Genomic DNA, 12,753 nt, shown 5'->3' on the forward strand with positions numbered 1-12,753 from the left:
AAAGAACCTAGTGGGTCGGGCTGCACAGTGGAGTAGTGGTTAGCACTTTCATCTTGCAGCTAGAAGATCCCTGGTTCACGTCCCGGCCTTCCCAGGATCTTTCTGCATGGAGTTTGCATGTTCTCTCTGTGCATGCGTGGGTTTTCTCCAGGTTCTCCGGCTTCCTCCCACAGTCCAAAAACATGCTGAGGTTAATTGGTTACTCTAAATTGTCTGTGATTGGAAGTGTGTTTGTCTCTATATGTAGCACTGCGATAGACTGGTGACCTGTCATGGGTGTCGTCGCCCTAAGTCAGCTGGGATAGACTCCAGCCCCCTGCAACCCTGATGAGGATAAAGTGGTGTATAGATGATGGATAGATGGATAGTTGTGGGTCCTGAAAAAAATAAACTCTGAACAAAATCTGAGATTGTGGAAAGACACAAATCTCTGCAGTGATACAGAAAGGTTAACCAGTATCCACTAACGTGATTTTACTGATGTTAATTCAATCCAGATGTGCTGGCAGCAGTTTCTAAATCCATGCTGATGAGATAAAACCTTCCTCTGCAGAGAAGCAGGAGTGGCGCTGTGAGTAGGGTGTGTCTGCAGAGCTAGAGGCTGCACTGTTCAGGACCACACCAGCTATTCCACACAAAGTACTGCTTCATGTCCTACATAAGATTTTAAATGTTTAATTCACCCAAATAGTACTTGTATATATAATAACTTGGTTGCTAAGATTTGCATTTGGACAAATTGTGTAATTGTCAGGTAGAATAATAATGGAATCATATGTAATGGCCTTTGTGGTGTCTACATCTCAAACAGGACAGTTTGAAAAGTTGGAAAGAGGCAATACAGGACCACTCTGGAGGCAGATATATATTTATATTTGTTTCATACAATAACATTCAATAAAAATAAAAGTTAAACACACAAAAGTAAATTAGCTTTATGACTCCCGCCACAAAACTTCTGATCTCATTACCTCCTGAGAGACAGACATTAATATGCATCAGTAGATATAGCACTGATATATCAGATAAACTGTAAATGTTTCTCTTTCTTAGTTTGGTAAAATGTATTTTAGCTTTAACATTTCATGCCACTATAGCCCTTCCTGAAGTGAGCGCTACCTGCAGACTATAGACTGTATATACATTATAGATATATACGGTCTATGCTCCAGACTGAATTGTCTTTCTTCAGCTCTTTCTCCTGCCCTCTACAAACTTCCTCTACTTCACTGAAATAGTACACAAAAAATACATCCTTTCCCCTTTATAACATCGGCATCACTGGCTGATGTTAACACAAAACTGGACTCTTATCACATCATCCTTTACCACATAATCTGCACAGTTCTTGCGCTATTTGAGTCTTCTTGTACTTCACATCATTCCATAAGCCACTTTTTCCATCCTACACTCCTGAACATATTGTGATTGTTATTATGATTATCATTATATTGTTGTTTATTGTCGCTTATTGTTGCTCTACTGTATGATGTATGCTGCTGTAACATGGGAAATTTCCCCGGACAAGGGGAGTAATAAAGGATTATCTTATCTTACCTTTGATGGTAAGGTGAACCATAGAAGTGCTCACCATCCTGTAAGAACAGATTTTCCTGCAGAGACAGACCATAGCAAAGGCCTAGGAAAATGGTTCATTTTTAAACAATATAGTTTACATAAACCATTTTACAGCAGAGCAAGCCATGTTAGACTACTGTCAACAAAGACTGCCATCTACTGTCTGATGAGCTTAATGTAGGTACCAGATGTTCTACCGACATGGTACTGATGGTGTGTTACAAGTAGAAGTGGATGTGAACCCCTAACTTGCCAGTAAAATTAATATACACGTTCTGTGTAGGGTTGTTGTACTCCTCTGGTTGGAAACCCTCCAGGAGTAGAAGACACTTCTGGATCAAAGGCACGTCCAACTGAAAGTAGGGTGACAGTGGAAAGAAGAATTATTAGTTCAGAATATGTCCTTTCTCTTCAAAATGAATAGTATGTGGCAACAACAGAGGCATTTGAAGGGGGCAGATTGTTCTTTGTTTAAAACTAACTTCCTGGAATTCAAACCCCTGGTTTGTGACAATAGAAAGCGTTTACTGTAACAGATCTCAGAATCACAAAAACGTGATAATGAAAATATTAACTGTGAGGAAAATGTACTTTAACGGTTTAACCTTTTTCACAGCAGACATGTGGACTGGCCACAGGTGGAATAACTGATGAATGAGGTCCATAAAGGTTCTTAAAACTGTGACAGATAACCAGTAGAACAACAGCAGGAGCTCTGAGTGGAATCCAGCATTAATACACCTCTGATTTAAACTGGGACCAGTTCAGAAACCTGCAACTTTATTCACATCATTAAACCTGTAAAACTATTAGCATTAAACATTCACAAGCAAAGTTGTTGCTGTTTAACATAGTAGACAGATCATTTCAGCATGCCTTTACCTTCTAATGAAGGATTAATTAATATGCTGGCTGGAGTTTGTTATCGTCATCTAGAGCTGGACTGATAAAATCTGGCTTGGACTCAATTAAAAACAGCAAACAAGCTAATTTGGTTTTACAGCAGCTGTCACTACATAAAAGTGGTCGTTTTCACTGCTTAATGACAAGATGAAGCAGTTTTTTTTCACGGTTTAGCAGGTTAATAACAGCTTTACTGCGCAAATGGAAACAGCGAAAATGTTCAAGACAGTCTCTCTCGAAATGTTTATAATGTTAAAATGAGTAAACGTCAGTTGGGTGAAGTTGGAAAGATATTCACAGATTTGGACTTCCGGCATCAATAACTCATGAGATATACGTTGTCAAAACAAACGATGCCTCTTTCAAGTCGTTGTTAGCTAGACAATGTGCTACAATGCCAGTTTTATCAAAAGTCGCGTTGTTTCAAGCTGCACAAATAACATTGCCGTCTATGAGCAGCCGGCGGTGCGACGAGTGAACAGGGACTGTGAAAAGTCCTTGGCTGGAGAGTCTGTGTTGTGTTTGAAAGAAAAGTAAAGCTGTGCTGTGTGAAGGACAGATACTCTTATACGTCTGTGTTGAATGTTTTTGTCGGAGTCAGACTTCTGGTGTAGGAGCTCTGCCCTTTCAGCTCAGATATTCACTCTGTATTTCTCTTCTTTATTATTCCATGTTACTGCTTTTATTCCTTAATAAATAACTATGACAAATTCTGTTGCATGGTGACTGTTTTTGCTGCAGCTCATCCAGACTTTCCACAACAACAGTATTCATACTGCAGTTATCACATTCAGTATGTTGTATCGTTGTACTGCTGTTTATTAACTCATTATTCTTTTATTACTGATATTAAATATACTTTAAATGTGCTCTTCATAGATTAAATGAATATTGTATATTATGATTCTGCCTTAATTAAAACAATGCTTTGTTTGTTAAATTCAATGCTAGTTTTAAAAATATAATTATTGTATCTCTCAGTCAACTGCCAATTAAGTGAAATTTCTTGCTAAATTTTAATTGTTTGGATCCCTTTTTAAAAACGTGTCCTCCTTAAAATCTGCTGAGTATTTCATATTTCGTCTAGACGTGTTTGTCAGTGTATGGTTTAAGTGGACTGCATATATAGCTCCCAGAAACGTAGATTTCATATGATATATCCTATGTTTTAACTCAAATATACACCTTCCTCACAGTTCTATGGTATATATAGTTCTGTTGGTGGTACCAGATTCTTTAGTGAAGGATAATACACAAGTTATCAGATACTTCAGTGTTTCCCTTTTTTCTGCTTTTGTTTCTGTATATGAAAGACAATGTGATAACAAGGAGGATTAACCTTAATGGGGTATTTCTGTTATTATTTACACTTACTACCCTCTGAAATGTCTTTGCTTTTCTTTTTTCAATCAGTTAGATTTTTTTCCTCCAAGAATACATCCCTGACTTGTGTATTTGAACGTGACATGGTTTCAGATGTGTCCTGTAATATTCTAGATACCAATCTTTTTTTTAATTGTTAGTATTTCTGTGGAACAAACTGATATGAAAATAAAGTTTTGTTAAAAAAAACTAAATGATATTAATTACCTAAAAGTATACTGTCCTTTGAGGGTTTGGATTTATTTTTGTGAAGATAACGTGTTTTTACGGCCTACCAACTCTCTTTTGTGTTTTTTTTCGTGAATTCCACTGATCAGACGCTGAGGTCAAGCTCAGGAAGTCTGCACTATTATGTTCAGTCTGCACCATTTTGTCGGGCTCCGGTCAGTCGGTACATCAGTGTCTGATGGCGCCATTCGTCATCATTTGAGCCAAAGTGGACTTCATGGGAGACGACCAAGGAGGACACCATTGTTGAAAACAAATCATAAAAAGCCAAACTGGAATTTGCCAAACTGCATGTTGACAATCCACAAAGCTTCCGGGAGAATGTCCTATGGACAGACGAGACAACACTGGAACTTTTTGGTAAGGCACATCAGCTCCATGTTCACAGACGCAAAAATGAAGCATATGAAGAAAAGAACACTGCCCCTACTGTGAAGCATGGAGGAGGCTCTTATGTTCTGGGGCTGCTTTGCTGCGTCTGGAACAGGTTGTCTGTAATCTGTGCAGGTACAATAAACTCTCATGACTATCAAGGTATGCTAGAGAGAAATATGCTGCCCAGTGTCAGAAAGCTTGGTCTCAGTCACAGGTCATGTGTCTGTAACAGGATAATGAGCCAAAACACACAGCTAAAAATGGCCAAGAATGGCTAAGAGGAAAACATTGGACTGTTTTAAGGTGTCCTTCTATGAGCCCTGATCTAAATCCTATTGAACATCTGTGGAAGGAGCTGAAACATCTGGAGAAGGAACCCTTCAAAGCTGAGACAACTGGAGCTGTCTGCTCATGAGGAGTGGACCAAAATACCTGCTGAGAGGAACACAAGTCTCATTGACAGTTACAGAAATAGTTTGATTGCAGTGATTGCCTCAAAAGATTGTTCAACAAAATATTAAGTTAAAGGTTCCATCATTTTTGTCCAGGCCTGTTTCATGAGTTTATTTTCTAAAAAAAATTCTGTTGAACCACAATTCAGAAGCAATGTCTGATTTTCATTGGTTAATTTTCATCTATTTTTTTATTATTATTACTTTTGTCCGATTCAAATTATTTCTGTGAGCATTGTGGGCTTTTCTTTCGTTAACTGAAGGTACCAACAATTTTGTCCACGTGTCAACAACATCTTCAGAACATTGCCGGAAAAATGTTCCACCTTTGTTCATATAACATTTTTCAAAAAATGTTCTGTTGTCTGAGGTGTTGATAACGTCTCAGAAACAATTTCTGAATTTTTCTTTGAAAACATTGTTAGACTGAACGTTCTTCAAACTGAATGTTGCACTGAGAATGCTCTTTCTTTGTTTTCAAGGAACACTGGAACGTTGTGGAAACGTATGGATTCTGGAATGTATTCCCTCAACAACATCTTCAGAACATGTTCAGAAAATGTTCCTGCTTCCTGTTAACATCTTAGACAACAGACAGTCTTTGCAGACAGAATGCTCCACCTTCTACCAGCTGCAGCTTTACCTGAGCAGGTGAGTGTGACAGTGGTTTCAGGTGAGCAGGTGTCTCTATCTGAGCGCTCACAGTGCAGCAGAGCAGACTCATGGCCTCCACACCGGAACTCTGGGATCCACTCTGGAGCTTCTCCATAGAGTTCCTCCTTAAACCCTGAAGGAGAACCACAGCCCAGCTCCCTGCAGACCACCTCAGCATCCTGCAGGTCAAATCCATCTGAACACACTGAGGACCACACCTGGTTCCTCTTCACCTGCAGTCTTCCTGAACACCAGTGAGTCCCGCCCATCAGCTTCACAGATTCTGCAGGAGGAGATAGAAGATCAGAAGGTTCAATATTTGGACAAATTCCATCCAAACTACTGATTCTGCTCCACCAAGACTCCTATGACTCCTTTGAAGGAGTTACAAGTTTCAGTAGCTGAGATGTTAGAGACTGTTCATCCAACAATTGTTGTCTGTTCTTCACCAGTCAAAGCTTTATGGAGACAAAGAGGAAAACTCTGTTGGAAAAAGCTCCAATTAAAACTGGAGGCAGCGTCATAATGTGAAGCATGGTGGTGGCAGCATCATGATGTTCTTCAGCAGCAGGTCCTGGAAGGCTTGTAAAGGTAGAGGGTAAATGAATGCAGCAAAGTCTAGAGATATCCTAGAGGAAAACCTGAAGCAGTCTGAAGAGAACCGAGACTGGGAGAAGATCAGTTTTCCATCCAGACCATGAGTCGAAGCAAACAGTCAAAGATACTCAGAAATGATTTAAAGACAACAAGGAGGAAGTTTTGGAGTCCAGACCTGAATCCAACTGAGGATTAGAGTCTGGACCTGAAAAGTTCTGTTCTCTCAGGATCCCTGTGGAACCTGACATTTATGTCTAATGGAATCTACTGCTGCTGTGATTATTGGTGTTACCTGAACAGGTGACTTCCAAGCTGTCAGAGGTCTGTTCATTATTCACTGTCACATATTGCTTCAGTGTAGAATAAGGGCAGCCGGACCTGATCCACCAGGCGTCTTCCTGTGGATATTCTGGTCTGTTTACTGCAGAGACTGCAGGACCACAGTCCAGCCGTCCACAGATCAGAGCCGCCAAGTTCAGGTTCCGTTCGGGGTTTTGGATTTTCATCGCTCTCCAGACTCCGTCATGTTTCATCTCCAGTCGACCATCACAACGGTTAGCTCCTCCCACCAACCGAACATCATCAGGGTCTAGAAAGAAATGGACTGATTACGGAAAGTGACTTGAAAAAAGAAGAAAAACTGAAATGAAGGCTGCAGCTTTACCTGAGCAGGTGAGTATGACAGTGGTTTCAGGTGAGCAGGTGTCTCTATCTGAGCGCTCACAGTGCAGCAGAGCAGACTCATTGCCTCCACACCGGAACTCTGGGATCCACTCTGGAGCTTCTCCATAGAGTTCCTGCTCAAACCCTGAAGGAGAACCACAGCCCAGCTCCCTGCAGACCACCTCAGCATCCTGCAGGTCAAATCCATCTGAACACACTGAGGACCACACCTGGTTCCTCTTCACCTGCAGTCTACCTGAACACAGGTGAGTCTCGTTCTCCAGCCTCACAGAGTCTGCAGGAGGAGACAGAAGATCAGAAGGTTCAACATTTGGACATATTGCATCCAAACTACTGATTCTGCTCCATAACATCAGTGCTCAGTGCTGATTCACACGGTAAAAATTACAGCATTTTAACAGTTTTTATCTGAGATGTCTTTTTAAAATTATATTATTTTTCCCTGTTTTTTTAAATTACAAATGAAAGCTTGTAAAGTCACAAAATAAAAATATTCATTTACATGTTGACTGTGCAGGTGTTTAATGCTGGGAGAAGTGTTTTCTAGACGTGGAGAGTCGGAAATTTGGGATGCAAAAAAAGAAAGGGAACCCATATAGCTCAATGGTTTAAGTGACCTATGTACAGGGGCTTCCCTGGCACAGCAGCCAGGGTTCGATTCCCGCTCATCACCCTTTGCTGCAGGTCTTCTCCCTCCTTTCTGTCTGTCTCAACTGCACTTATCAATATTTCAAAAGAGAAGGGTTTTATATGGATACTTAAAGTCCTTCACTTGGGGCAGCTCCTCTCCCCCAAACTGGGAGGAAACAATCGACCGGTTTCTAACTGAGAACTATGGTGTCGGACTTGGAGGAGCTGACTCACATCCCAGTCACTTCACACTCAGCTGCAAACTGCTCCAGAGCTGCTGAAGGTCTGATGAAGCCAAAAGTACGAATTCATCTGCATAAAGCAGATCCTGAGGTCCCAAACTGGACGCCCAACCCACCTCAGCTGGGCCTTGAGATCCTGTCCATGAAGACCACAAACATGATGGGAGATAAAGGACAGCCCTGGTGGAGTCCAAACCCACAGGAAACATGTCTGACTTTGTGCCAAGAATACTGAACACAGCGTTCATTTTGGTCGTACAGGGACTGGATGGCTCACGTCAGCCGGTACCCCATACTCCCTTTATTTAACCTTTATTTAACCCGGAGAAAAGACCCACTGAGGTCGAGACCTCTTTCACAAGAGAGACCTGGCCAAGAGAGGCAGGAGCAAACGTCAAAGTAAACAAAACGGACAGATAACAATAACAAACATTAAAATATTATATTCAAGCAATTAGCTTCATAAAATACACCCTCAGTACCCCTCATAGAGCCCCTCAGAGGACACGGTCATAGAATTTTCTCTAGTCCACAAAACACATGGGACTGGCTGGTCAAACTCCCACGACCCCCTCAGCATCTCTACAAGGATGAAGAGCTGGTCCACTGTTCCACGAACAGGATGGAATCATTGCTCCTGAATCTGAGGTTTGACAATCGATCGGAACCTCCCTTCCAGCTCCCTGGACTAAACTATTTCTGGAAGGCTGAGCAGTGTGATACCCCGATAGTTGAAGCTCAGCCTCCGATCCCCCTTTCTAAAAATGGGAACCACCACCCTGGTCTTGCACACAGTGTCTCCATTATGACATGAGAAGTTCAAGTCCTCCAGGAGAACTATGGAGTCCCCAGGCAGAACCCCTTACAGGAACCACCCAGAGACATCAAGAAGGTCGAGTATTCTGAGCTGCTGTTCGGTGCATCAAAAGCAACAACAGTCAGTTTTCTGAGAGTCGACCCTCTGGTTCTCCAGGTAGAACTCCAACAAAGCAACACTCATGAGCTCATGAGGATCTCCACACCCACCCAGTGCCTCTCATCCTGAGCAACTCTGTAAAAAGAGAGTCCAGCCCCTCTCCAGGACTCTGGTTCCAGAAAACTGTAGAGGTGAACCCGACTATATCTATCCGGTACCGTTCCACCTCACTCACCAGCTCAGGTTCCTTCTCCACCAGTGAGGTTCCACGTCAGGTTCCACAACCCACAACCACTGGGTGTGTTAAACTGTGCACTAAAACTGTTAATGTACAGTTTTAAGTACACTAAACACTGTTTTCCCTGTTCTATTGTGCTGGGTACATGTTTTACCAACACACTGTAAAGTTGACTCTCGATGGTTTTACCTGAACAGGTGACCTCTATGACACCAGAGGAGGTTTGATGTTTTGTGAAACATTCAATCAGAGATGAGGCACTGCAGTTAGATTCGAGTCCCCAGGTGTCTTTTGGACCCGTCTCTCTTCTTCTGGTTGAAACTGGAGATCCACAGTCCAGCTCTCTGCACACTCCGCTGGCAGCCACCAGGTCCCAGTCCGGCTCGTTCACTGGTCTCCATTCTTTCCTGTTTCTCACCTCCACAGTGCCGTCACACCGGCCGGATCCTTCAACCAACCGGACTCTACCTGGATGTGGGTGGAAACAGCAGCGCAGTGTAAACAAACACAACCAGGATTTTAAATTTAAACTGTGCTGCTGGAGATGTTTCCTCCTGCCATTGTACATATTTGGCACCATTTGAAATTTTAAAAAAGGAAGTATTTTAAAGATTGAAAAGTGATTTTAAAAAGTAGTTTTGAAGTTGATTAAAAATGTAAATATTGAATAATTTATTCCTTTAAATCATTATTCTTACTGTATACATTTATTTTAACAGATATCTGCCATTATTTTAGTATTTTAAGGACTGAAATATATTTAAAAAATTCAAAAACAGCTGCTTCACATTCAAACTTAATTCTTCTATTAGGATCTTTGTTATATTTTGTTAATAATGTTGTTATTGGCATAGTTAATAATAATATAATCATAAATAAGCAAATAATTTCATTATTTTCCACATATTTGGCACTATTTAAAAAACAAAAGTATGTATTTAAAGATTGAGAAAAAACATTTTTAACTTGTAAAAACAACAAGCAAGAAAAAATACAGTTATTATTTATGATATAATAATAATTACTTATTCCTTTAAAATGTTATTTTTACTGTACACATTTTTAACAGATATTTGTCATTGAAAATATTTTGTATTTTACGGACTGAAAAATGTTAATTTCAAAAACAGCTGCTTTATATTCAGACTTCATTCTTCTATTTGGATTTTTGATTTATTATTATTATTATCATTATTATTATTATTAGTGGTTTCTCCTTACCTGAGCAGGTGATCTCCACACTGAAGGGGGGCGGTTCTGGAGTTCCATCAGCTCTGACATCAGATTTTACCTTGTTGACCACATTGTCTGTAGGTTTGTAGTCTCAAGTTCTCCTGAATGAAACCACAGAACCACAGCTGATCCTCCTGCAGACCTGATCTGCTGCCGTCAGGTTCCAGTTCTGGTCCCTCACTGGTTCCCAGTCCGACTGACGCTGCTGCTCCAGTCTGCCAGAACAGGGACTCGGACCTCCGACCAGCCGGAACTCATCTGGACACACTGATGGGACAGCAGGACAGGAAGCGGAGGGTTTCAAAGTAAGACTCCCAGGAATTTAACAAAACAATGAAAATCTGTAAAATAACTGTTCAACACTAAAATACAAACTTTTTATTTCAAATAATGACAAATATCAGTCAAGTAATTACATTTATTGCTATACATCCAAAAATAGAAAAAAGAAATTTGTAATTTGAATGTCGAGTATTTTAAAGTGATGAATTAACTTTTGCAAAAACTCAGATTTTTGACTGAAGTTTATTATTTTATTACTTTTTTCCTTTATTTTAGGGGCAAATGCAGTAAATCCTTTGACTCTTTTTAGATTTAGGGTGCATTTATTTGTGTTTTACAGAAAAAATATAGAAAAACTGTAGAGATATGAAAAGTCTGCATGGAAAGGAGAGATAAATTAAAATTTTAAGATTTTAGTGGCAAGGGCAGGTGACAGTGAATTTACCTATTTTTATTTTATGTGAATAAAAATAAGCAGAGATAACATTAGACTTTAAAAAAAAGTTTATTTACAAAAGAATAAATATTTGAAAGTAACACAGAATGCCTGATTCCAGTGTATTTTGAATTAATCTCTATTGTTTTTCAGTATTTTTCATGAAAAAACACATTTTTAAAGCAAATATGTGCATAAAAATTAACTAGACTGTGTTAAATTAGTTATTTGATTTTCTACAAAACCTGCAGCCATGTGTTGTTTTTTCATAAAGACATTTCCAGGCTAAATTGTTGCAGAAAAAGAACAAATAGATGCAGGAAAATTAACCAGAATGCTGAAAATGTATTATTTTATGCCCAGATTCTACAAAACTTGCAGCTATGTGCTGTTTTTTTTTTCCATAAATAAAGACTTTTTCACAGCAAATTATTGCAGAAAATGAACAAATAGATGCAGGTGAACTAACCAGAAAGCTGAAAATAAATAGTTTGACGCTGGTATTTCTCCAAAATCTACAGTCATGTGTTGTTTTTAAGAAATAAATGCATTTTTGCAGCAAATTGGTGCAGAAAAATGAACCAGAATTCCCTAAATTGTTTGACACTCATATTTCCTGCAAAACCTGCAGCCATGAACACACCAGTGAGGTTTTCTTTCTGTATTAATTTGAGTATTTGTGGTCGATGCATCAGTTCAGAGCTGAAATAATCACACGCTAAATGTGTCTGTCAGTAAATAAGGTCCTACCTGAGCTGCAGAAACACAGAAACAGCGTCAGAGCTCTGAGGTCCATGTCAGCGGCTGCACAATGAGCTTATTTCATCCTTTAACGTCTTTATCAGACCGGAGGTGGTTCAGCCTCCTGCTGCCGCTTTAAAGAAACATTTTACAGCAAAGATCCTGCTGCAAAAACCTGCAGAAATAAACAGTGAAGGTTTTAATTTCATATAACATGTTAAACAGCAAAAATAGTGAAATCTCAGAAAATACTGTCCTGTTCACATTTTTCAATTAATTTTTTATAAACAATTTCTAAAATAGATAAACAGAGACTAGAACTTTTTTTACAGTCAACGTTTAAATTCATACCATAAATTTTTTACTTTTGCTGTATCTGTGAAATAATAAAACATACATTTCATGTGTTTTTCTGGATTTTACTGAATATTTTGTGTCATTTGTAAAACAACAGTTCCAGTTATTTACCTTTTTTTTTTTTAAATTACAGATTATATAAACTTTTTTCTAATGTGGACATCATTTACAAGTTTGTTTTAACAGCCAACATTTAAATCAATAAAGTGATTCTATTCTATTTTATTCTTTAATTTTATAACACATACATTTAACTGTCACATTACTTCTGGACAGAGGAGTCTGCAGCCTGACTTCACCCTCCCAAAAGACTGAGAGGAAGGTTTGTTGATAGAATCTGCTCAACAGGAAGTGCAGCCCAATTTATGTCAGACTGAAATGAATCAAAGGAAGTCTCTTGGATTTCTGGACGTGCTCGAAACGGACAAAAACAACATGCTTAGGACAAAGTAGCTCCAACAGAGTAAAACTCTGAAAGCAATTCTTCACCTGAAAAAGTGCATCGATAGTAATTAAGGTTGTGTTAATAAAATACATAGTTGTGGGCCTCATGACGAATCTCACAGTTATTAACATCTGATTCCACTGATTTAGGAGAGTAGAGCCTGTAGAATGGCAGTGTTTTTGTCATTACCTACACAAAATTAATATTACAAAACACAACAGATGGTATACTTCTGCCTTTGTGTAGTGTGTACTGTCCTAACAGGAAAAAAATCTTATTTGAAGTAATTAAGAATCCCCTAATCCTCGTTTGGCAGAACACAAAGGTTTCAGGAAGTTAAAACTGTAGTCTTAGATAGCAGACAGTTACTGGTACAGAA

The 12,753-nt window shown here is 39.3% G+C and overlaps 1 protein-coding gene across 1 annotated transcript; it reads right to left on the minus strand.

The window, feature by feature from the left end:
- Positions 1–850: 850 nt before the first annotated feature.
- LOC127536866 (CD5 antigen-like) lies at positions 851–11,627 on the minus strand. The gene is made up of 8 exons (XM_051958239.1): positions 11,582–11,627; positions 10,256–10,380; positions 10,102–10,171; positions 9,070–9,348; positions 6,835–7,128; positions 6,463–6,759; positions 5,563–5,856; positions 851–1,931 (listed from the first exon to the last, which is right to left on the minus strand). Exons 1-8 carry the CDS (start codon positions 11,625–11,627, stop codon positions 1,840–1,842), a joined length of 1,497 nt encoding a protein of 498 aa, XP_051814199.1. The 3' UTR covers positions 851–1,839.
- Between the last annotated feature and the right edge of the window lie 1,126 nt (positions 11,628–12,753).

This window comes from Acanthochromis polyacanthus, chromosome 13 (assembly GCF_021347895.1).
Source record: "Acanthochromis polyacanthus isolate Apoly-LR-REF ecotype Palm Island chromosome 13, KAUST_Apoly_ChrSc, whole genome shotgun sequence".
NCBI classification, from domain to species: domain Eukaryota; kingdom Metazoa; phylum Chordata; class Actinopteri; family Pomacentridae; genus Acanthochromis; species Acanthochromis polyacanthus.

Bases quoted from the DNA above. Each gene is read 5' to 3' on its own strand.
- LOC127536866 (XM_051958239.1), bottom strand. From the start codon at position 11,627: ATGGACCTCAGAGCTCTGACGCTGTTTCTGTGTTTCTGCAGCTCAG. The intron at 7,129-9,069 runs GTAAAACCATCG...CTCCTCCTGCAG, and splicing joins CATAGAGGTCACCTGTTCAG to ACTCTGTGAGGCTGGAGAAC. The intron at 6,760-6,834 runs GTAAAGCTGCAG...ATTTCTTTCTAG, and splicing joins TGTCATACTCACCTGCTCAG to ACCCTGATGATGTTCGGTTG.